General features: G+C 35.1%; 1 protein-coding gene across 3 annotated transcripts in view; it reads left to right on the top strand.

Moving 5' to 3' along the window:
- Window positions 1-25,293, top strand: part of DMD (dystrophin) — a 1,135,346-nt gene that overhangs the window by 861,383 nt on the left and 248,670 nt on the right. For all 3 annotated transcript variants that reach the window (XM_056512754.1, XM_056512922.1, XM_056512842.1), the window contains 2 exons: window positions 13,137-13,348; window positions 20,191-20,345. In XM_056512754.1, the coding sequence (XP_056368729.1) occupies window positions 13,137-13,348; window positions 20,191-20,345 (367 nt within the window). The remainder of the gene's footprint in view (window positions 1-13,136; window positions 13,349-20,190; window positions 20,346-25,293) is intronic.

The raw sequence follows: 25,293 nt of genomic DNA, 5'->3' as shown, positions 1-25,293 counted from the left end.
AAAAACATATATTGGAACATGCAGTTTTTCTCAGGCAATCTAGTTAAGTATCCTGGAGTATATTTGGCCTAAGGATTTTACTGTGGCTATCCTCAATATAAATTTATCATCATTTTAGTTTTGCTTGAGTCAGGAATAAACCAATAACAAAACCAGTGTTTTACAGAGCCCCAGTGCTCCTTTGCAAGTCCAACCTGAGTAAATACTGGCTCAGTCTGTGTGAGAGATGTCCTAAGATTTGGTGCATGGTTGAGCCAGCTGGCAATTTGATTTTATGTGTATAAATCATCACTTAGGGTGACTTATGCAACACTGTAGATAATTCAAAAATTTAAGTTTGCTACTGGTTTCGGGACCAAATGGTGACTCTGAGGCTTTTCAATCTGTGTTGGTGGATAGCAGTTTTTCAGCCTTTATCATACCAAAACGGAAGGGGAGGAGAAAAAACAAAGCAGTTCTAGAGTCTAGCTGGTTCTCTTTCATCTTTCTTATCAGCAAGTCTATTCCATGGCAGGTGAGGGAATGACTCCACAGAGGACAATCCCTTGCCAAGTATCAGCAAAGGAGGGTGGATAATGAGTACTCTGCTATGTGGTGAGAAAGTGGTGGCATTTGGGCTTGGTGAAACTTAGAGCTTAAAAGAGAATATTTAGGATAAAGATCTATTTTGTTCTATTTTAATTGGACGGGAACTTGTGTACAGTCGAGCGAACGCCTATGCTATGGAAATTTTTGCTGGAAGTGTCAGACTGTGTTTATGTCTGCTTTATCATCTTAAGTTTAGAAATGAGTGCTGTATTTCAGAGGAAGGGATGTAATAATTTTGCAGAATATTCATTACAGTCTCTCTGAATTTCTGTACTTTTGACACTTGGCATTCTTCACTGCAGCGTTATATTAGGGTGGCAAAAGTAATGATTTCATCTGTTTGTTGGATACTTTTCTTTGCTCTGTTTTATGTAGTTTCCTGAAAGCATAATAAAGTACAGAATAGAACAGAATAGACTATTTCAGTTGGAAAGGACCTACTATTCCTTCTGCTTGACCACTTCAGAGCTGATCAAATGTTAAAGCACTTTTTAAGGGTATTTTCCAAATGCCTCTTAAATGCTGATAGACAAGGGGCATTCACCACTTCTTCAGGAAGCCTCTCCCTCTATCTGGCCTCCCTCTCAGTAAAGAAATGCTTTCTAATGTGCAATCCAAACCTGTGCAGTATGTTAGGTTCAAAATTTGCTGAGTTTAAGCCATATCAGAATAGTGACTTTGAAGTGTTTGCCTAAAGTGGATTAAGTTTAATCCACAGAGTGTCTCACCAATGTTTAGATCTGTGTTGGAGTACTATAGAGACATCTGATTAAAAGAAAACAAAACACCCCAGAATAAATACCATACCTCAGACAAAAGAAGCCAAAGAGTAAAAGGCAAGTTATCATGTCATTCCTTTTCTTGGGCTTGGTGCAATTGATTCAATTTTTTACCTTTATTAACTAAAATATTGCACTGAGATGGCAGATATGATACACTGTTGATTTTTTTTTTTTTTTTTTTACTACTGTCTTTGTATCTATTCAGTTATTAAGGAACAATTGTCATGCCAGGCTCCATAGTTTGAGACTCATTTTATGTGACCTAGACAACGTTTGAATTCAAAAGAGGAAAACAAAAAATGTTACTTGCTTTCTATCTGGCACTCTCCTATGCTTACAGAGTTGTGCTCCTTTTAAGTTCAAGTACCATAATTTTTATGATAGGACCCTAATTTTCTAATCAACAATTATTTTTCAAAAAATAAGAGCGTTGCAATTGAGAGAGAATGCTCAAAATGTTTGAATGCTTTGGAAATTTCAGAAAAAATATATCTTTCTCCTGCTATTGCTTACTTAGTTACTTACTTAGTTGACTCTATTGAGTATTAACCTTGAAGTGCATTAGCCATTTTAAGTGTGAAATTTAACCGCTACTTTGCTTTATACTTCAACAAAGTTGAAATTAAGAATTTCAAGTGTTGGGAAGCTGAGATTGTCTTTCTTTGCATCAAAAAAATATGAATTAACCAGTATCAGACTGACAGCATATTGTGGAGTACTTAAAAAATTGGTTCAAGTGTGGGAGGAAAGACAGAATGGGACAGTTGCAAGAAATGTGGAAATGTCAATCTGAAGAAGAAGCAGGAGCTCCAAGGAATCTTTTGAAATAGTTCAAAATTGGTGTAATTTATCTAAAAGACTGTAATTGTAAATCCAAAGAGAAAAAAAAAAAAAAAAAGTAGATTTTTAAGTTTTCAGTCTTTTGATATCTGATGCTTTTCTTCTCTCAGGAAGATTATTGTAAGAGAATTATTTTACACAAATCACCATTCATAATCTATTGTGTAAACTTTCTTTTGAGTGTATAAGTGTCTGTCTATGGTAGAATTTAAAGTCAGTTGTCCCTGAAAATGTATCATGGGTGAAGCTGTCTATCTGATATTTCACTGCACTATTATGTGCTGCATCTAGCTGTGGGGTCCCCAGGACAAGACAGACATGGACTTGTTAAAGCAGGTGCAGAGGAGGCCATGGTGGCTGGAGCACCTCTCTAGGAAAACAGTCTGAGAGCTGGGATTGTTCATCCTGGAGAAGAGAAGGCTCCTGGGACACCTCACTGCCACCTGCCAGTTCTGGAGATGGACTTTTGTAAGGGCAGTAGTGATAGAACATTAAGAATGGCTTTAAACTGAAAGAGGGCAGGTTTAGATTGGATATTAGTAAAAAATTATTTACTGTGAGTGTGGTGGGGCACTGGAACAGGTTCCCTGAGAAATTACAGATGCCCCATTCCTGGTAGTGTTCAAGGCCAGACAGGGTGAGGTTTGGGCAATCTGGAAGGTTCCTTGTCCATAGCAGGGAGGTTGGAACTAGGTGGTCTTTAAAGGTCTCCTCCAACTCAAACCATTCTATGAGTCTGTGATTAAGAAACTGGTAATTTGTAGATAAAATAAATTTATACAGTTTTCAGTTTCTCTTCTGAAATAAGAGTTCAGATGAACTGTTAACTCATTACAAAATACCTGAAATTTATGCTTGAAGCTGAATATAGAAATATTTTCAAAGTACTATTATTTCTTTCCATTCAAGTCAGTTCTTGCTCATTTGGAAGTATTCTTTGCTTTCAAAGGAAATATAAAAGTCAAAGCTGATGTGTTTTTTATTTTGCCCTCTGTTTTTTTCATCCTGCTGCATGCATGGATTTTTTTGGGTACTGAGCTAAGCTCAGTACCATTACCAGCACCCAATTTTCTGTCTCTGTTGTGTAGTAGTGAGGCTCTGGAGTTGTCTCCCGGCTGACCTTGGTGAGAGTTGTGTGCTGTGGAGGTGGAGCAGTTTGGTAGTGTTAGAAGAGTCATAGGAAAAGATCCATCTCAGTCCGTGCTTGTTTGGGGATTTTGGGGGGAAGAAAATAGAAATGTAAACAGTCTGCCAAACTTTGCTTCAGTCACTTGGAGCCTGATAGCTGAATTATTAAGTCAATTTTAATCTGCTAGTTATTTTCATTGTCTTAACATCTCCCAAAGTCTTGCTCCTACACTTAGAGCTGGATCTATTACTTCAAAGCCAAAGCAAATCAGTGTACAGAATAACAAATGCAGATATATTTGGAAAGTGAGTCTCAGCCCAAACTCAGTAGGAGGTAGTAGGCTGATGACATTAGGAATATGCAGTGTAAATATGAATGTATGATAGCAACAGAAAGTTATGTGGTATAAGAATTCACAATTTCACTGCCTATACGCCTCATTAGGTAGGTAATGAATTTCACACATTTCAGGACTTAAACTACCCACCCTACCATTATGTTTTTGCATCAGTAAGTCTATGAAAGCATTAGTATATGAAAGCTGATGTACTTTAATAATGCTAATAGTATTCTTGATTATGTTCAGTGAAAGTAGAATACAATATCACTAATTTAATATGCCATTTTTAAATACAGGCACAGACACTTCTTCTGAAATAAATATTTTGCAGGAAAGTCGATTATTACAAAAGCTATCATCCGTGAACAAAAATTAGATACATAACCATAAATTATTTTCCTTTTAATATCTTGAGTAACCAAAATCCTTGGAAAAAAAAACCAAACAAACAGACATTTGGGCAAAGATAAATACTGAAATAATTGCCTCTAATTATACCTGCAATGAAAAAAAATAGAGAAATTAATGCTTTTTTTTCCTATTCATTTTTTTGAAAACTTTTCTATAAATTTTAAACAGAAACAATTGAATTACCTACATATTCATTCATCTAGTTAATCAGATTAATGTTAATCCTGTGGCTTTAGTTTGGGTACTTCCCATCAGTCTAAATATAATTTCTAAATCTAATGTAAGTCTTCATAATTATATTATGAATATTTAAGAAACTAGCTAAATTCAATAGTGCAGTACATATTTTTTACATGCAACAAAGGAAAGAGAATAAATCAAATATTTGGAAAGATTATTAAATCATTCCAACTAGGAAACCCTCTGTTTTTTCCAGTTTGTACAATGCTACAGTGAAGTTATATTTTTATATCATCCAAATGTGAGTGTTTCTCTAGAAAAAGATAATTTAGTTAACTTCTAAGGGAATGTCCAAATGCATCCTGCTTCTGGGGTCGTGGAAGAATCACTGCTGACTTTGCATTCTACCAGAATAGTGGGATTTTAATTTTGCCAGTCCATTTCTTCATGACGTCCTCTTCTTCAGGATATGGTGACAACAGAAAAAGATCATTCTCTAATCTTTCCATCTCCCTTGTCAATAGTTTGTGTATGTGCAGATATGTGTTTGTTTCTGTAGGTTTCTAGCAAAACTTAACTTAGATTTGTTACCTATTTTATACTAAATCCTAAAGAACACTACATATATTTAGGGTAAGTGTTTATTTCTCACATCAGAATTTTACAGATTGTGTGACATTTTGAAATGCGAACCAAATGGTCTTCTACATTGAGCGTACCATGGTCTGTTCCTTTTCTCTTTTAGTGAAAAAATTATCATGAAAACTTCATTTGAGAGGTGATAAATGTTAAATACATGAATACTTCTGTAAAAAGTTGGGAAATTGATGAATGCATTCTGAGGGCTCTTCCAAATAATAAACTCTTGCATGCCCTTCTCAGTGCTCAGTCATGTAAAAACTAATTTCTTTAGATGTGCTACCAGCTTAGTCTGGTCTCTAACTCCCACTCTCTACAGCAAGGTATAAAGCATGTTACACAGTGTTGAAGAATTATTCACTTGGTGCTTAGCAGAAACCACTTGACAGTTTTCAGCTCAGTCTTTTTGATCTGACACTTCCAAAGGAACAGAGTGACCTTCATTAGTTTGAACATATGGAAGTGACTTTTAAATAAAAGAAAATAAGCTCTGTCCTAGTGAAACAAAACAAAATTAAATCAGACTTGCAATGGTTGGAAATAATTACCCCCCAAAAGTATCAAACTACAAAATAAGATTATGACTCTGAGTGTTTAAAAAAAAAACCCAACCACAACTGAATCTGTTGAAATCTCTTATTGCCTGTCCTTCTTAAGCTCTGAGAGAGCAGGGAAAGTAATGTTCTTCCCCTCTGGACTTTCATGCCTTAGTGTATCAGGTGCATTTTCATTGCTCTTCATGACCCCCAAAAGATAGGTAAAGGCTCTGACTGCTTCTTCTTCCTGGCTTCCTTTGCAGTGCCTTTTATTTGTTCATAGGAATTATAATATTGCATGATAGTTGAGATGATTGTAGTTTGTTCCTTTCCCTCAGATATTATTTATTCACTTGTTTAAATGCAGCTTACTTTGAGTACATGCAGTTTTGCCTAATTTTCTGTAAGAAACAGCTTTTAAAAAAATCTGTTATTATGTGTTTATGATAAGGACTAATATTTCTATAAATACCTTAATATATTAATGGTGCATAAAAGCTACATCTGACATCTTACTGGCATAAATGGCAGACTTCAAATTAGGGTAGGTATTCTACATTGGCACCCCACTATTAATTTGGAGTTTATTGGCTAAATCCTGTCATCACTTTATTGACCACTGATTCATAAAATCTCTTAGATGACACATCATTAGCATTTTTCCATATGTATGTTAAAGTTTTGCTACAAGTTTCTAAGGTGGTTGTTTGGGAAGGGTGACTTTTATAAGCCATTGGAAAAGATCAAGAGAAATGGTTCTCTGAAAGGAAAAATGAAGGACAGCTGAAGCATAAATCCCCACCTGAGCAGGCTGGCTCCAGCTGTTCTCTGCTGGCTGCTGTGTCCTGTCCAGATCCATAATGATACAGGCAGCAACTTAGGGGATAACTCTTCCTGTGACTCCTTAAGTATTTCAGTAATTAAAAAAGAAATGTTTTAAACTTATCCTCACTTGACTCTGCATCTACCATCCAAAAGATCTCCCTAGACCAGTCTCTCACAGATTCAGATTGTTCAGAAGAACAGAAACTGCATCCTTTTGTCAAGGGATGTTGTATGATAGGTTTTATCAAAGTGATTCCTCTCTGAAAAATAAGACTCAAGTCAGACACCTCCTGTTCTGGAAGGCAGCAAAAGAGAAAGCAGAGTGCTTGCAAAAAGAAATAATTGACAAATGGGGAATTTTAAATAAATCCTTTCCTAGTTAAAAAAAAACAAAAAAGTGTTTCACTTATTTTCTTAGAACAATACAATAGTACAAAACAAGGAAACTGCAAGATAAGACAAAGTTTAAGTTATATTTTAGCTGTGATTCCACTTATGTTGTTTACAGAAAACTGAGCCAAAATTGAAAAAAATCAGAAAGTCTTACATTTAGTGCATGGTTGCCTTTCTTTCAGAATACAGCATCTCTTTCTTCCCATCACAATTTGTTTATCCCTATTGTGTGGAAGATTATACGGATTAGTGGGAGAAAGAGAAAACTGTAGAAAAGGTGCAGTAGAATGTTTAGATCCATATTTTCTACTTTCTCTGTCATGCCTCTCATAAAACCTGCTCACTTAAAATTGTGAGGAATGGAAAAAACTGGAGTGTTGTACAGCTGCAAAAGTTTAACTAAACTAAATTTAATACAGATAAATGCATTGATTAATAAAAAGCAAACAAAGTAAAATGAAATACATTACAATTAACTATCCAGAACATTCAAAAAAATTATAATATTGGGCTGCAATTCAAACAAAAATTAATCCAAACTGAAAATCAGTGCATCAGCAGATTTGGTAGCATGGATTAATACTGTCTATATCTTTGCTGTTCTCCAGTTACATTCTGCAGCAGGTCCAATTGTAATAGTCCCTTTGGTCTTCAAATCTGTGAAAATACAGTGAAAAAAGTGCTTTCACGGGAAAATATCAATATATTGACAATAATGCTTTTGAGAAAAAGTCTCCTACAGTGCTGAATTAGTGTAGTTTGTGTAATTGTTGGCCAAGGAAATCAGAGGGTTCCTATCCACAAATTCTGTTGCTGTTCACAAACTTATTCACTTTTTTGGAGGGTATACTAGATTCAATGGACTTAACAAAGTGGCATGGAATGAATGTTTCTTTACATAGGCTGAATATTGTCTAGTAACATGAACATTATTTCTATAGTGACTGATAGCTTCTCAGATTCCTTTTCTGTTGTTTCCAGTGTGATTATATTATTAACAGCAGAGATTAAATTCTCTTATTGAAGCTATATTTATCAATAAGATAAATTGATAAGATGGCATACACATTTACCAGGGGGAAAAAAATTAAATTTTGTTTGTTTCCCTCTAATAAGTATAAAATTTTTTGTTAATAGACAAAACAGAATCCTAAGGACACAGTCTCCTTCACTCTCCTTCACTCTCCTTCACTAAGAATGTTCTTTCCTCAATATATGAAATTAATGGTAACCAGACTGAAGAATTCCTGTCTTGTGTCTGATTATTTTAGATGTTGCTTTCTTGTTGCTTATAGTAACTTCAGTTTGGCAGAATTTCTTTTGTCCATTTTAGTATGTAATCACTATTGATCAGCAAGGAAATAGTAGAGATAAAAAAAAAAAAAAATGGAATAGCAACTTTGAAATTACATACGAATCTCACCATGCCCTAAATTACTCATTTGAGAGAGTTCAGTGTTGAACTGGGAGTGGTTGGAGCCATGCTGAGACACTTTCCAGTAAGCAAGCACAAAAGTTGTGTAGGTGAAGTACAAAAAGGACTTCTGCTGGAGCATTGTGACTGGGAATTTGATGGGGACTGGTTTTCACTTCAGGAAATAACCTCTTATATATATTTCTTCTGACACTCCCATTAGATTTGTCAAATATTTTGTGGTTTTATATTCTTGTAAAATTACTTACTAGTAATGCATATGGCCACATGCATTAATAAAATACTTATTTTCATTAAGGCTGTAAAGAAAATTCTGTCTTGATTTTTGCAGTCTGCCTCTTTGCAGTTAGTAAAAATCTTCTTGAGGCAATTGTTAATTCTGATTCTTACAATAAAGATATTGTGCTGTTGCCAAATTTAGGGCAGGGAAGGAAAGGAAGAAAATGGGATACAAGGGCATGCCACACTAAGAAATAAGGCACTTAGCTAAGAAATAAGGACTTAGCTGTGATGAACAATGTAAACTGAGGCGCTTCGGAAATTACCAACTATGGGGGAAAAAGACTTTTGTCATTGTTGCTAATTTTTTAAAATTCATGTTCTTCGCTTATATTAATAGTATACGTTTGTTGTGTCTGTCTAGGTGTTTCCAATGTGTAATTTTCACAGTAGGTAAAGCACTGATATGTAACACATAAAGAGTAGAGTCTCGTTTCAATAATATGCTGTTATAATGGAGAGTGTGATAAAGACAGTTACTTTATTTTGGGAATACTTACTTTTTTTAGTCATATTCGATGTTCTTATTTAACCTTCAGGTTCTTTTTTTTTATCCTTGTATTAGCTTCTGGTCCACTTCTGTTTTATATTTTTTTTTAAATTTATTGAATATTATTTATTGAGGGCCATAAATTCAAGGTAGTAAATAGTGATAACATTTTTTTCTTTGGTTCTCCAAAACTTGTGTAAATTCATTTTCCTGGAACAATTACTTCACATGCCATTGCTTCTTCTATTTTTCTGGGTTTGGAGCCTAACTTCTTATTTCTAGGCCTGTCTTCCTCATTCCAGGAAAGGATGATAAAAATTTGAAAGAAATTGCCTTTCCCTATGCTGAACCTATTAACCCCAGCCAGCAGCCAAGCTCCACACAGCTACTCACTCACTCCCCCAGAAGCAGGATCATGGAGAGAATCAGAAGGATCAAAGCTGAAAAACTTTGAGATAAAGACAGTTTAATAGGGAAAGCAAAAGCTACACACACAAGCAAAGAACAACAAGGAATTCATACACTGCTTCCCATGGCTGGGCAGGCGTTCAGCCATCCCAGGAGAGCAGGGCTCCATCACACATTATGGTGACTTAGAAAGACAAACTCCATCACTTCAAGCATCCTCTCCTTGATCTTTCTTCCCTCTGCTTTATACATTGAGCATGTTCTCACACAGCCTGGAATGTCCCTGTGGTCAGTTTGGGTCCCCTCTCCCAGCTGTGTCTCCTCCCACCCTCCCATGAACTCCCAGCCCCCTCACCAGTGAGGCAGCAGGAAAAGCAGAAAAGACCTTGGCTCTGTGTAAACCCTGCTCAGCAATAACAGAAATATCTCTGTATTTTCAACTCTGTACAGCACAAATCCAGTACATAACCCCATATTAGCCACTGGAAAGAAATGTAACTATCCCAGGTAAACCCAAGCCAGTCTTATACATACACATGGTGACCTTAAGGATTTTATAATGTCCTGACAGCAGAAATAGCCCTTCTAAAGGCTATGGTCAGAGTGTCAGCCTGAAAGAACTTTGCACTGAGATTCCTCACTGCTGTCTCAGAAAACACTCTTAAATATATTGATAAACCTATTCCCAGTAGTACCCAGTCAGAAAAAGTTTTTTATAGTGCCAGTACCCTTGCAGAAACCACCTATTATGTTGACAATCGAAAAATTGTCTCCTACTGTCCAGCATGATTTAATAACAATTCCCTGACCCTTCTTATCTTCAAGTTTAGTTGTTCATGGGTTCCTGGGGTCGGTTTTAACACAACATGCACTCAAATTGCATTTTCTGGACTTTTTTGTTTGACATAAATCTGTAAGTGGCATACACCCTTCATTCTGTGGGAAACATTCTACTAAGGAGTGAACATGAGCAAAATACATCCTTAAGAGATACTGATTTACACTGTGGTTTTCATTTTGGAAGTGAACCATTTTAAGTTTTAGAGCCTTGGGAATTTTGTAATTCAAAAATCGATGAAATGGGAGCATCATTTAGAAGTTGCAAATGTACAGTAATAAAAGGATTTTTATGTTGCATTAAACTAAATAATTTATACATATTTTATCTTAAATAGTACTTCACATTTTCCTATACTCTACCTTAGAAAAGCCAGATTAATTACATAGCTATCATGGTGTTTTTAACCACAAGTGAAGTACTTTGTTAATTTGTTATTTTGTTTTGTTTTGGTTTGTTTCATTTAGATTATCTACTAACTTCCTGAACTCTTCAATTCTAGCCTGTAATAAAGCAAAAATGTGTATATCTATCTCTAGCTATATATATATCTCTATCTATCTCTATCATCTATCTATATATATCTATCTATATCTATCTATATCTATGTTATTTTATTGAGGGATCTAGGCCAAGTATTTTCACAGGGAAATGGGAAATGTTTTTCATAGTTTTGGAGCTTGTGCATTCATAGTCACTTGTGTAAATGGGCTTCTGAGATATCCTGAATGCAGTTTTCATTATGTAGCTTCATTATCCTCTTGGGTGGGAGAATTGGACATCATGGAATCCCAGGACTGTGGTATCTGATGAGAAACTCAGTCTTGCTGCAAACAGCACAGTCCCTGGAGGAGGACTGCTAAATATCTTACTTACATACAAACCTCATGAGATATTATGGAACCAATACATCTATAAATATTTTGATTTTTGGTGATAAGAAATATCAGCATTACTTATTAAAACCAGTTCTTATGAAAAATTGGTATAACTGTAGATCCAGCTTTCTTTTGCAGCAGAGGGTTTTCATTAATTTCTTAATCTTCCCATTCCTGCCAAAAAACAAAACAAAAAACAAAAAACAAAAAACAAAAAAAAAAAAAAAAAAAAAAAAAAAAAACAAAAACAAAAAAAAAAAAAAAAAAAAAAAAAAAACCAAAAAAAAAAAAAAAGAAAAAACAACAAAAAAACCACCAAAAAAACCCCCAAACTAGCTGCACCAATAAGGACACTTTGAATAATAAAAAAAAAAGTGGTATTTTTGTAGTTTGTGTGGTTTTTTTCATAATCAGCTGATACAAACAAGCTGTTGTACTTCTGTCTGCAATGTACCAAAATCTCCAGTTTGGCAGGAATCAAAAGATATGAATTTCTCAGAGTCAAAGGGGGAGGGAGCTCAAGTAATGATTTGCAAGAAATAGCCGGCAGCTGTTGCCAGTGACACTGTGGAAGGTGTTTAGGCAGTCTTTGCCCTTAAGCCTCCAGCACAGCCCTTGAGCCACGTGCTGTAGCCATAGCAGGGAGATTTTGCTTAAGCAGTCACTTCTGTTATTCACCCTTCCTGAAGTCTACAACCTCTTTATTGTTTCACATGTACTCTAAAATCAGAAACCCTGGCCCAGAGAGGGCACAGAATTTAGTTGTTTTATGACATAAGTATATAGCTTCCTAAAATGAGGAATTAGATTTGCTTCAGATTAAATTTAAGCATTTGCACCTTGGGGTACCCCTTGGTGTGCTCTGATGGTGCTTTATGTGTTCCAGTTCTGTTTCTTCAGTTCCTTCTGCCTTTCCTTTGACTTATACATACTGCTATGTGTTCTTGCTCAGTTTGCCTCCCAAGGCTTCAGCAGGGAATGCTGAAAGGTTTTATTCTCTCTCTCTAAACCTCAGCAGAGTCCATGGAAAGTTCTTTATACTTTCTTCTGGAAGAAGAAAAAGCACTGATAGGTAGAAGTCTCTTTTCCCTGTTGAAGCATTTCTTGTCCAGGTTTTTAGGCTGCACCATTCTGGAATCAGCCTTGCAGAGAGAGGTGCAGCATTGAAACTTGCAGTCTATGAATATTTCAACTGCTATCTGGTTACTCTAGGAATCTCAGTTCCCTTCCCTAGAGGGCCTGTGAATTTGCAATGTAGTGAAGAAGTCTTCAAGAAAATACTGAGAACATATTTTTGTGCTGACTAATCTCTGGGAATTATATATATATATATGTGAGTGAACTAAATGCTTATTCCTTCATGCACTGCATTGCACAGATTTAATTGTTTATGGAGTTTGTTGTTTTGTTTGGTTTTTTTTTTTGTTTATATTGTGTCAAGCTTCAGCTACTTAGACAACTCTGTCTATTGGTATTTTTATGCTACTGTGGACAAGCCTGGTGCTGGATGCTAGCCAACACCTATTGTCAGTGATTTTAGTGATTCTTAAGTTTCCAGAAATCACATTTCTTTTAAATAGTGGATAAAGCTCATTGTTATTTTATATTTAACATGAGCATATGAGAAAGTTGTTTAGCCTTTGCAGTTTGCTAATATTTGCCTTAACGAAATAAGAAAGTACAGCCTTTGATTATATCTTGGAATAAATCTTTTAACTAATATTACTCTAGTCCCTAAAGGACTTGCTCTTCAGAAAATCTTAAACCTTGTGTTGGTTTGTTAAGAATGAAGGATTATTGCAGACACTTTTTCTCAAATGTGGTCCTATTTCATAAGGGTTTTTGAGGCATGAACCTGTCATTTCTTGCTGCATATGCATTGAAACACATGCTGTGTGTCATAGTGCCATACTGTGTGACCCAGAACAGTTTATCTGTTCCTTTTTGTTGAACTAAACTTCGATGCAATTGCAGTCTAAAAGTACAGAAGTTTCTGGCCATTTCCAGAAAGATTTTCATATAATTTTTCCTCCCTTTAAAAACAGAATTTAAAAAAAAAACAAAACAAAACAAAAAAAAAACAAAAAAAAAAACCCACAACTTTTAAGTAATTCAGCTTTTGTTTTTTCCCTTGTGTTTCACCAGTTGAAAAGATACAGAGCCAGTGGGATGAAGTGCATGGATACCTCCAAAGCCGGAGACAGCAGCTTCAAGAGATGTTGAAGGATTCAACTCAGTGGCTGGAAGCTAAACGAGAAGCTGAGCAGGTTCTTGAACAAGCAAAAGCTAAGCTTGAGTCATGGAAAGAAATTTCCTACACCGTGGAAGCTTTGAAAAAGCAGAACACAGAACTTAAGGTCACTACTGAGTATTAAAATATTTCCGTTTGTGTTAATGAAGTCGTTAAAGAAAATGTCCTCTAACTGTTGTCCTCTAACTGTGGACAGTGTACATTGGAAAAAATTTTCCACAGCAAATTAGGAAGAAATTAACCTGCAAAGTCTAAAATATGTGTCACATATTCCTTGAATATGAAATTGGTCTTAACTAAACAGTCATAACAAATAGCTGGCTGATCTTGCAGGAGGAATACTGCCTTTTTAACACAAATACTTCACATCTGTTCATCAACAGCCTCAGAGCACTGGTACTGCAGACTGGGAAATCCTGTAGTATTGGTATGGCTGTCTGCACTGCTAATGAAGCTGTATACGTTTTCTGGAAGTAGTAGAGAAAACAGGAAAAAAAAATAACTTTAGCAAACTAAAGGGATATACTTTGGAAATCAAGTATTTTAGATTTGCCACAAGATAATCTCACCAGCTTCAACCTTGACAGGATTATTATTAAGTGAAAAAAAACCAAACAACCAAGCTGAAATGGCTGCCCTTGTGATTTTATCATGCATGTTGCCATGTTATGGTGCTTAAATGTGTTAATTTATATAGCTGAGCTATACCTCAGGTAGAAAATACTCTCTGTTGCATCAGCTTTTAAGTTCCTTGTAATGGAAACAGTCATAATTTGGTGATATTCTTAATGAATAAATTTTGAGAACAGCTGTTTAAGATTAATAATATCTCATTTTCTAGTTGAGGAAAACCAAGATTGAAAACAGCCAGTTGATCAGCCTTTTAAGGTGACTCCTGCCTCTTTGGGAAAAGAGTTACACAAGTATTTTAGATATATTCCCCCCTCCTGCCCACCAGATTTTTGTAGATTTTTTTGAAACTCCTACCACTCAATATTTGGTTGAAGTTTGTGTACTTACAGCAGTCCCATTTACACAGCTGTATGGTAATGAACTGTGGAGTAAGGTCCTCATCAATTAGTTTTGCTGCCAGAAAAAATATGTAGAACTTCATGATTGGTTCAGTTATCTCCATTATCAGTTAGTCATTGCATTTAGAAGAAATGTAAAATCTGTTGGGGTTTTTGTTTACTTCTTCTTTTACTTGCCTGTAAGAAACATAAAAATGTTCATCAGCCCATTGTTTTAGGACTGAGCTGAGGTTAAGTTTCCTCATTTAAGATTGTACCAAAAGGGTCATTGCTTGGGAAGGGTAGATTATGGTAAACAAGGGCAATCACTCACTAATGCATTGCAAAGAGTTATAGATCATGTGTAGTACTGTCATTCAGCATAGAGGACTCCCATTTGTCACTGTCTTCCTGCAGAGATACAGTCCTGGCTTCTGCCCAGTGTTTGTTTAAAAAAAGGAAAAACTTCAACATAGTCAATGTCTCAGCTCTGCAAAGACTCAATTAACAAAAAACAGTTCTGTGGAAACACTGTCTTATGTCATAGTATTGAAGTGTCTTATGTTTGGAAAACAAATTACTTAACTAGAAAAATAATTGAAAATATTACTTTAGAAATGGATTTTTTGTCCACTTTTTTTACAAGAATATTTGAAGTTGAGATGAGGTCTATCTAAGAGTGCATGCTTTATGAAAAAATATGGGGTTATTAGGATCACCATTAACCATGGAGAGTAATAAATACATTCCATTCTTCTCCTCCACCCCCAGAGTTCTAGAGAAAGAGTAATAGTGTACTTATTCACAGAATGCATCTCTACCTATCAACAGAGTTTGGGAATGGAGACCTGCACATTCTTTTGCAGCTTACTTTGGAAGCACTTGGGCTTTCTGTATCCTCAGCCATTCCCACCAGTCTGGATCCAACTGAGATGGATGTGTTGTGTCAAGTCACAGACATCAACCTATAATTTTAATTTCAGTGTCTCAACTAGTCCATCTTAAATTGTGCCCTCCTGATGATACGAACATCAACAAGCTCTACTCTTCGGGGTTGTTAACTTTCTTTTTTTTTTGTTTAGTTTTTTCCTAGCCTTTCTTCTTCAAGTCTAGAAGAAATTCATCTCTGTCTTAGAGAATGGGGAGTAGGAGGGGTGGGGGAATTTATTTTCTTTTTTTTCCTTCTCTTTTTTGTGTTTCTTCTGTGCCAGCCATCCTAGAGGAATTGTCTTTGTGTGCCAGTAATTCCTATAGTGTCAAAACCTTCATCAAAGTTTTTCAGATGTGACAGCATCAGCTGTTATGTTTATGCTTGAAATAAGAGGTCATGAAGTCTAAGGGAAATGGAAATTTTTTTCTTTTGGGTTAGCAGCTTTATGTTTCTGCTGTACAGTATTATCTAAACTGAAGGACCTAGAAATACATCAAGTTCTCAAAATAAATGCTTTCCAGCCTTCTGTGCCAAATGCACATATTTTGATGTTGTTACCTGAAGAGGTAGAGTAAGTAGGCTGTCTTTTTGCTTGCTGCTACACTGATGAAGAGGAAGCTATAATTTCTATTCATTTGCTTTGAGGGAAAGACAGAGATCAGTGCAAGACTTGATAAATTCTTCCAACTTATTACTTTTGTCAGCTTTGTATCTCAACACAGCTTGGTGTGAGAAAGTGGTCACCAAGTATTCTTCTGATGTGATTGTTAAACATTGAAGGTCTGCCTAAAGATAGCTGAATCAATGTGTAAGTTCCCTCTTGCTCCAGGGGAACTTTTAATCAGTGCTTATGTTAAAGCATTTCTGTTAGGGCATCCTAAGACATGACTACATGGTAAACTCAGTAATACCAGTCTCTTGATTATAATTTTTACAATGACAGCGTAAAACAAAAATCTATAATTAGCTTGTATTTGGCCATTAATGTTTTTTAAATAATTTTAAATTTTTTGTGATGTTTAAAAGATGCTGAGAATTACAGCATTTTTTCATTCTGTTGTTTTTTTTTTTTTTTAATTTGGTATTAGAGTACTAAACTGGTGTAAGGTGTGGGGAACCAGAATATGACAATCTGACCAATGAGCATCTTTACCCATTAAGCCCTGTTTTTTATTGTTCATTAAGTGATGACTGCAGATGGTTAACTCAGCAGGCTGAAGGTTATAGGTGTATAAATAGTACACAATCACACCTCAACTCCCTGCATCACCACGTCATCAGGACATAAGCTAGTGTAAAACTAGCCTTTTCTTACTAGGAACTTCTATTTAAAAGGAGGAGGGGGAAAAAAAAAAAAAAAACAACAAAGGAAAAAAAACCAAAAAAACCAAAAAAACCAAAAAAAAAAAACCCACCACAACCCCAAATCAAACAAAAGTGCTAGGATTGCCTGTTCACACATGGGCTCCTTGCTTTGCAAGGAGTTAGTGAGACATCTTTTGTCCCTCTGTCCAGCTTAATCTGGGATAGCCATATTGAAAAGGAGGAAGGATGGAGACATTTCATTCCTTTCCTTCATTGACCACTCATTTCTTCATCTAAGCAGGAAATTAAATAGCAGCCTGATTTCATACCCTGCCCTGTTGGGAATCAAAAGGCCAGGCAGCCTTCAACTGGCAGAGCCCAGGGAGTGAACTTCGTGTCCTGGATTTGTGGATAAGGCTGAGGCTGCCTTTGCTTGCCTTTGTCAGTTTCTTACAGGGCAGTAACTCACCAGGGAATCTTTTGCCATTCTCTGTGTACCAAGATGAAGAACAAAATCAGCATTTTGTGGGTTTTTATTATTCCAGGCTAACGGTGTACAGCTTTGATTTCAGTAAAACAATTAACAATTAAGTTCATGTTATTGACTATGTTGCAAACAGTGAATTAGAATTTCTTGATTAAAAAAATAAATTCTTTAAGTATGAAAATAAACATGATATACAGAAAAAGGACAGAAAAACAGCCTTATTTTCCAGATTTGTGATATATACACAGAAGTAGATGATATTGTACATACATGTTGCTATATTTGAACTACCATGCATCATTGATTTTGCTCTACTGGGCAATCCTGGGATAGCATAAAGTGCAGCTCTGATTTCATTACTTGTTTTTAATCAAGGGCTCTTAATTGCATGGGCTTTTTTCCTAATAGCATCAAGTAGTGTCTTCTAATTAAAATTTATAAATAAACTTATACCTAAGTAACATGATAAATGCAGAGCCTTAATTCTCTAAGCCTTTTAATAAACTCAGCAAATTCCAATGATAACACAGGCAAAACAAATAGAATGCTTTAAAAATAATGTCAGAAAGAAATTAAGGTAATGTAGCATTTTCCTTTAAAGAAGCAAAAAACAAATGTCATCTTATGCTGAAAGATAAATGAGACCTAAATAAATAAAAAGGAAAAGAAGAAAAAAAAGAATGCTATGAATGTAATTCTGAAGTATATATTGTATTCATGTAGGAGGAGAGTTAATGGGCCTCTGGTGGGATGGACAGGTAAAACTTGTACCCCAACACTTTGTTCTCAGTGTCTGCACACAAAGCAAAGTTGAAGCATGCACTCCTCAAAGCTGTTGAAAAATTACCTATCAATTTCCAGTAAAACATAAAATACAAATAATTCCCATCACCAAAGCTCTCTATATTTATCATTTCTTTCCTGAGTGGCAACCTAGTGTTGTAGTGTCAGGAAGTTAATGGATTAATGTTGAAGTTAATGGTGAGAACAACACTTTTGAAAATAACCTTGTAATGGATCTTCCTATTTATTTTATTATAAAACAGGGTTTCAAATATTTTAGAAGGTCAATTTTATTCACATGGGTCTGGGCAAAAAGAGCTTATTTTCAAAGTAAAGTTTACAGACCATTAATTTACAATGCAGGCAAAATATTATGGTAACTTTTCTAATAAAGCAGTGAAGAATCAGTCTGCTGTGATTCTTTGGCTGAGAATAAAAATTACCTGCCATGCCTGTGTAATTTTAAATGAAGAGAAAGGCAGAGTAAAATATAGATAGACCTAAATGTAGAATAGATACTTGCTATATAAGATCTACAAAACTGAAATTATAATTACTGTAGAATTTATTTACTATTTAGTATTTTGTATATATATAATTATATTTATGTAAATATTAAAAGTTATATATTTATTGTATATCATTATGGCAGGAAAGGAGCTCACTTGGTAGACTGTTTCTAAAACAACCACCTGCTTGTATCTTCCTTAAAGAAATAGTAGTGTTTTCCACAAAATTATCACCTCTCCTGTCTAGATCTCCTTACTTAGCAAAGAGAAATTTCCTTTAAAAATTGTCTAGACAGCTTCATCTTAGATGAGCTTAACCATTACAGGTTCAGATGGTTTTCAGCATTAGGGGTTTGTAGGCTCCTCCTAATGTTTGACTGGTACGATCCCTTTTTCAAGACAGATAAACAAGGAGCTGTCTTAGTACCTGGAGCTCTCTGGTGCACAGAAATGGAGTGATCTGCCCTCCCATGATGAAAAGGGGAAGAAGTACCTGTTTGCAGTTTGAAATTATAGAGAGATCCTGGAGGTGCTGAAGTAGCTGTTTAACAGATAAGAGTAGGGGGGGGAAATTGAATCCCACCCCCAAAACTCCATTTGGACTCTATTCAAAGAGCAAGTGCATTTTAGTCCCAGTCTATCAAAATCTCTTTACAGACCTGCTGAGATTAAAACATAAACACATTAATTCTTTAACATTTATTTATTTTTACTTAGTATTTAGACTCTTTCACTAGGGATTACGTGTAAGTTCAGCTTTATGTGAACAATTCTTTATCTGAGTCAAAACAAGATTTCAAAAGGAATACTGCTTTGAGACAATGAAGGGAAAAAAACTATTTTTTTTCTTCACGGGCATTTCCCAATTTGTGTATTACAGCACAACAATAAAGACAGTCGAGTCTTATGTTTGTTGTAAATAGCTTCAAATGTTTATATGCAATTTGCTATTTCTATTTACAAACTGTTTTTCAACTTGTATTGTCCATTCTATTGGCTGGTTGGAGCCTGTTTATTACAAAAGTACGAGTAGGCAATCAATTAACTTTGCTCTTTCATTTTTTGTTACACATTATGGATTAAATATGCAGCTCTAGTGCATTTATATGGAAATTTGCTCTGAGAGAAAGACTAACAGGAAAGCTGCATGGGAACTGGCTGCTGGCTGAGTGACTGCTCTGGGTTTCCTGGCTCACTTCTGCAGTGAGGCAGCTGGCCTAGGTGGACAGGAGAGAAGAAAGAAAGGAGAGGAGAAAGTAGAGAGGAAAGGGGGAAATAATGACTTAAATTTAAAAAGCTTTTTAGTATTAAGCATAAATTAGCATTATGAAGATTTGGATAGGTTTACCAGTAGTATTTTGCTGTATTGCAGATTTAGTGCTGTTCCAGTAGGTGGCACTAATTACATAAACAATTTGTTAAAATGAACTCAATTTTTAAAAAAAACAACCTGAAAGGAGAGGTATTAATTGTCCAAGTCAGTATTATCTCACAGTATATAAAAGAAAATTAGTCAGAATATATGATTTCACTATATTTTCTATCTCAGTACTCAATGTAACAAATAACTGTAGTTTTCCTAATGCATTTTAATACATCCATCTCTTTTTGTCTCAGAAAAGAATCATCAACATTCTAATCAGTAATTATTTGAGCTGTCATGTCTTTCCAGCATCTAGAAGTTGTTTGCTTGGTCCTCTCAGAATTCAGAAGTAGTCCTGTGGACTTATGACTAAAATAATTTAAAACATATAGAAAGACTGATTCTCATTTCCAGTAAATCTGAGGAAGTATTTTTTCTTTTATTCCTTCTTTTTATACAGCTGATGTAAGTTATTCAGCTTTTTTTCTAATAATCGTACAATGTATGTGATCATTTTATGTTGCTCTGAGATTTATATTTTCTTTCTCTTTTTACTTCAGCAATTTTCAAAAGAAATACGACAATGGCAAATAAATGTAGATGTGGTAAATGACATGGCTCTTAAGCTGCTCCGTGATTATTCAGCAGATGACACCAGAAATGTACAACTGATGACAGATAGCATTAATGCATCGTGGGCTGCCATTAATAAAAGGTAGGATATAGATGCTGCTATTAGATTTGTTGTTACTCTCCATTAACATTCATTGTCCAGCTGCAGCTGGAGATTATAGAAGATGTAACTTTTGCAAGGAACATGACTGTAGTGATCACGACTCTTCTGTAGAATTTTTTGGAAATGTGTCTTTAGAATTACATTTAATTATCACAAATAAAATTTAACTTCCTGCCAATGTTCCTCTGCTATAAACAGTTGCCAACTAGCTTAAGCTGATAGGTTATATTTCAAGTATTTAAAATTGTTTCATATAGCTGTACTATCTCCACATCACAGTCACAATAGTGATTCTGACTCATAAACCAAATCTGAAAATGACAGACATATCCTATTGAAGCAGGGTCAAAGTAGAAATGTTATCCTGTATCTTAGAAGCAAATCTTTAGTGAAGAAAGTTTTTATTAAATCCTTGACCACATTCTTAATTACATTTCACAGTCTTTCAGTGTTTGGTTTAGATACCAATTCCTTATTAAAGCAATTTTTTGGAAGCTTGACAACAAATTGTGAGTCATCCAATATGCAATCTATAAGATTATAACATATTGCATTAAAAATCATTTTCTTTATAGTAGTAAAAGAGTTTTAAACCATTGCACATAAGATTAGATATGTAAAAATTAAACTAAAGTTGTTTTAATTAATATCTTGCATTAAGCTTTGTAGTTTATAACTGAAACTGTAAACTAATTAGATCTTAATATATTTTTTAATTAAAGCCTATGAACAAGGCCAGAAAAGTCAGTTTAGCTAAATATGCAGTAAATTCAGTAGATCTTCTTGAATAATGGCAGTTATTTAAATCACTGATGAGTACAGAAGTTTAATGTCACTTATTTGTAAGATTTGATGTTCGTATGAATGAATCACTTTAGCAGCAATTTTCTGCAGCAAACTTACAACTGACTTAAGACTCTATTCTAATGAGAAAAGGGATACTCTTGATATCCACTAAAAAAAGGGCACACAATAATTTGAAAGCTTTTTATTTTTAACTAAACTGAGATTTTGGTATAAACATTACATTTATACCTGCTTGCATTTCTCCTGTTATAGTAATAACCATTTTAGCTTTATTAGAAGTAGCTGTATTTTTACAAAATAATGTTTTGCTTACTGTGGCCTGAGAAGGAGTTTGAGGGGGGCCATCTATTGCTGGATGAGAAAGGCTGGGAGTCTAATGCTCAAAACCATTCCCCATGAGTAGATACAATCAGCAGCTTAAAAGGATTTTGGTGAGAACCAAAGAAAAGTGCTTTTGTCTGTACTTAGAATTACAAGCCTGCTTGGTGAGAAGTCCAGGCTATGTGTGTAGCTGCTGTGGCTGCTCTGTATTAATTGTAGCTAAGGGTGCATTTTTAAATCTGCAAATGCCTCAGGCACAAACCCAGATGTGTCTAATGTTGCCCAAAGGTGAGAGCTGCCAATCTTGCATGGACTCTGCCAAGTGCTAGGCTGAGAGAGTACAAGTTTTTCAAAACACATTCCTTGCAAGCTTCTATAAAATGCACAGATGTGTTAGTTGAATTACTATAGTAAATATTTTATGTCTAAGCAGAGAACTGCTTAGGTGAGTGAGTTGACATTTCCCTTTAAGAAGTACAAAAGGATAGGAATAAATGTGAGCTGTGAAATGAGTATCCTTGTTTTCGATTGTATGATGTTGTTACTTTTATAATATATTTTTAATGTAGTGTTTTGTATGCAACTTTTGTAACACCTCATGATTTGGGAACTTGGAAAAGAAGCATGCTGCTTCTTTTCAAATGTGTAGTTGATAGGCTTCTCTAAGGGCTGGATCACATTTTTGTCAGTCTTTTGTGAAACATTGATAAATATGGACATACTAAGGCATCAAGTCAGATAAAACTTTTACTTGGAGGATTTTCTGCACATGTAGATTTTTCTGGTTTCTTTGAAACACAAGTCAGGCATTTTGCTCATGCAGCAGCTCCTGAGTGAGGTCTTGAAAAAATGTCCTAGATTTGTGCAGGGATTTCAAAACATTTGGATGTGAGACTTAGAGACATGATTTAGAGGTGGGTTTGGAAGCAATGGATTAAGGGTTTGACTTGATGATCTCAGAGGTCTTTTCCAACCTAAATGATTCTGTGATTCCTTTGTTAAACAGCCCTGTGGAAAAATATAGTAAAGTCCACGGGCCTTTGGATGACTTAAATGCCAATTTGTTCTGGTTTTTGGGAGGTTTCACTTTGGATTTTTTGCCCTCTTTCTATGCTTCAATTCTTCATCTTTCAGATTATTGCATAGAGAAATAAAAAAGGATTTTATGATGTTATGGTTTTGGGGATCTTTTGAACTGTAAGAGGATATTTACTCAGTAGAAAGAAGATGTAAATTGTTTCATCACAGTCTTCAAGAAAGGCTAGTTTCCACTCAGATATGTGTGCAAAGATTTCAGATATATCCACGTTTGTTATTTTCATCTAGACAATGAGTAGTGCTCTGATGAATTGGTCACCTCACTGTGATAGTAGAAATAGATTCCAAATTATGTTCTTGACCATTTCTCCAGTATTTTATGAGCAGCTTTATCACTTTTTATGCATATCTTAATTTCCAAGAGGAAATATTCAGCTGAAGATTTTGTTTTCTCTATATATATTGTTAAGTTAAATGGCCTAAATATTTTGTGAATATCCTCCTTTAAAATTAAAACTAAAAGTTGCTTACATTATTTTAAACTGTTTTTCCTTAAATTTGTCACTAATATCAGAATTGTGTGTCATTGTAAAAAAAAAGTGAAATCTGAACCAGTTTACTAAGAAAACAGCAGTAGTAAAATTCCACTTTGCCTGTTGGTAATAGTTGCCAAAACAAGTACTTCAATCATTAAGGCAACATCTGCTAGCTTGTGTTTTGTTTTGCTTAAGTAGATTTGCAGCTGATTGCTGTGTGTTTACCCTTTGCCTTACTGTTGTGTTTTATAGCACTGAGCTATAACCAGTATCTCTCTATGTCCTTTAAGAGACAAGCTGCTGAATGCTTGATGGTTGTTTCCCTTTTTTTCACTTGACACTTCTTTATTTTTACTTTTGCTGTTGGTACTGCAAAGACAGACTAAAATCCACATGAACTGATCGCTTGGGCAAAAGCCAGACTGACTTGTAAACAGACCTCTTCTTCTTTAGAGGCATTGACTTTCCAAGAAATAGCCATATTATTTAAGCTGAAGCAATTAAAGAGAAAGTGATCTCCATTGCCTGCATTAACAAAAATAAATCCAGCAGATGAACTCAGGTCTTCTCAGTAGGGGAAAAATGGAGATGATATAAGCAACCATTAGAAATTTGTTATATAAAAATATTTGTTATGGTAGTATTATGTAACTTCTTCCTTTTGTGGGCAGACATATTTTATGTGAATTATTATACAAAAACATCAACAGTTGCTTATATTTTCCTCTCCTGTGAATCCACTAAATGTGTTAAACATCATTAGCTAAAATATTAAGCTCAAAATGGACTTTGATCTTTCTTAAATGGAGTGTTTATTATGAAAATAATTGTAGAGCATATTCTGAGAATTTTTTAGGATTCCAAAACACCACTGTGCAATAGACATCTTCAAATATTCACATCACCCACCAGTTCCTGTGGCCAAGCTCAATGGAGCTCAGTAGGTGTTGGGAGCTGTCACTGCTCTGGATGCTTTTTTCGCTGAAACAATACAGAGGACACACCACAATCTAAACAAAACAAAGTAGCTTTCTTTTCCCCACTACAACATTTTGAACAGTGAAAAATCAGTGCAAGGAGAGGCAAGGAGATGCAAGATGAGTTTCTAAACCTGTCTGAAAGACCTGAGGTACCAGCTCTCATGTTTAACTAAGAATGGTGCTCATTCTCTAATGCATCCAGTTATATAAACTTGATTTTGTGTGTCAGCTGGACAGTATAAAATGTAAATGGCCAGCCAAACTAAGGATATAAACAGTACAAAAGTGTGATGCCTATCTCCTTCATATGTAACTGCTTAATGAAACAGTAATAAAGTGGGAAAAAGGTCATAATCTAAATTTGGTCTTTCAGCAGCAAACTATTCCTAATCAGCTGTTGCTTGTTACAAAGATACAAATATTAGAATGTAACTTTTATCTGTACATGAATTTTGTAAGTATAATTTTCTTACTTGCAGAGAAAGGACTCAATCATTCTGATAGGGACAGCTTTTCTTAGTACTCTGAACCTGTCCTAACACTACTTTATGTTACTTGTGGAAGTAATCATATTTGCTTTACAGTTGTATTGCAGTCTGAGTGAGAAAAACTACATTTACACACTAGCAGCAGCCAGAAGTGTGATTTTTTTTGGGTTATACTGAAGACCCATAGTTGGTTCCAGTATCTAGACTGTATCTTGGAGCCATCTCTGAAAACCTTATTTGCTCATTTTGGCTTAGGCTGCTCATGTCAAGCAGCAAAGAATTCACAGTCTCCAAGCAAACTCATCATTTCCCTTTCCATTCTCCCACTATTTTGAAGCTTGGTTTGAATTCCTAAAATCTGTATAGAACCATGAGAATGAGCAGCTCCAAAAATTCTATGTGCAGGCACATTTTGTGGCCATGGGAATCTTGTTTACTTGAGAAGTCTGTTTACACATCTGTGCCTGCAGTTGTTGTCCTGGCTATAGAGCTGCATTCATGGGGCTGTGAGCAAGAAATCCTTGAAAATGTGACTTTAGATAAAGAGAAAAATTTTCATTTTTCCAATAAAAATTTATTTTTTCCCCAAAAAATGCTGTTATAATTTTCATTTTTCTTATTATGCTGTGATGATTTATTGATTGATTTTCAATAAAATTTTGTCAGGCTGAGAGAAAGTAGACATGAAGAGAGACTGCTTCTTTGCAGAGAATATATCATGCTGAAGCTTTTTATTTACACCAATTTAGCAATGGAT

The sequence above is a fragment of the Oenanthe melanoleuca genome, chromosome 1 (genome assembly GCF_029582105.1).
Source record: "Oenanthe melanoleuca isolate GR-GAL-2019-014 chromosome 1, OMel1.0, whole genome shotgun sequence".
Lineage (NCBI taxonomy): Eukaryota > Metazoa > Chordata > Aves > Passeriformes > Muscicapidae > Oenanthe > Oenanthe melanoleuca.
This window is presented reverse-complemented; position numbering and strand designations above follow the sequence as displayed.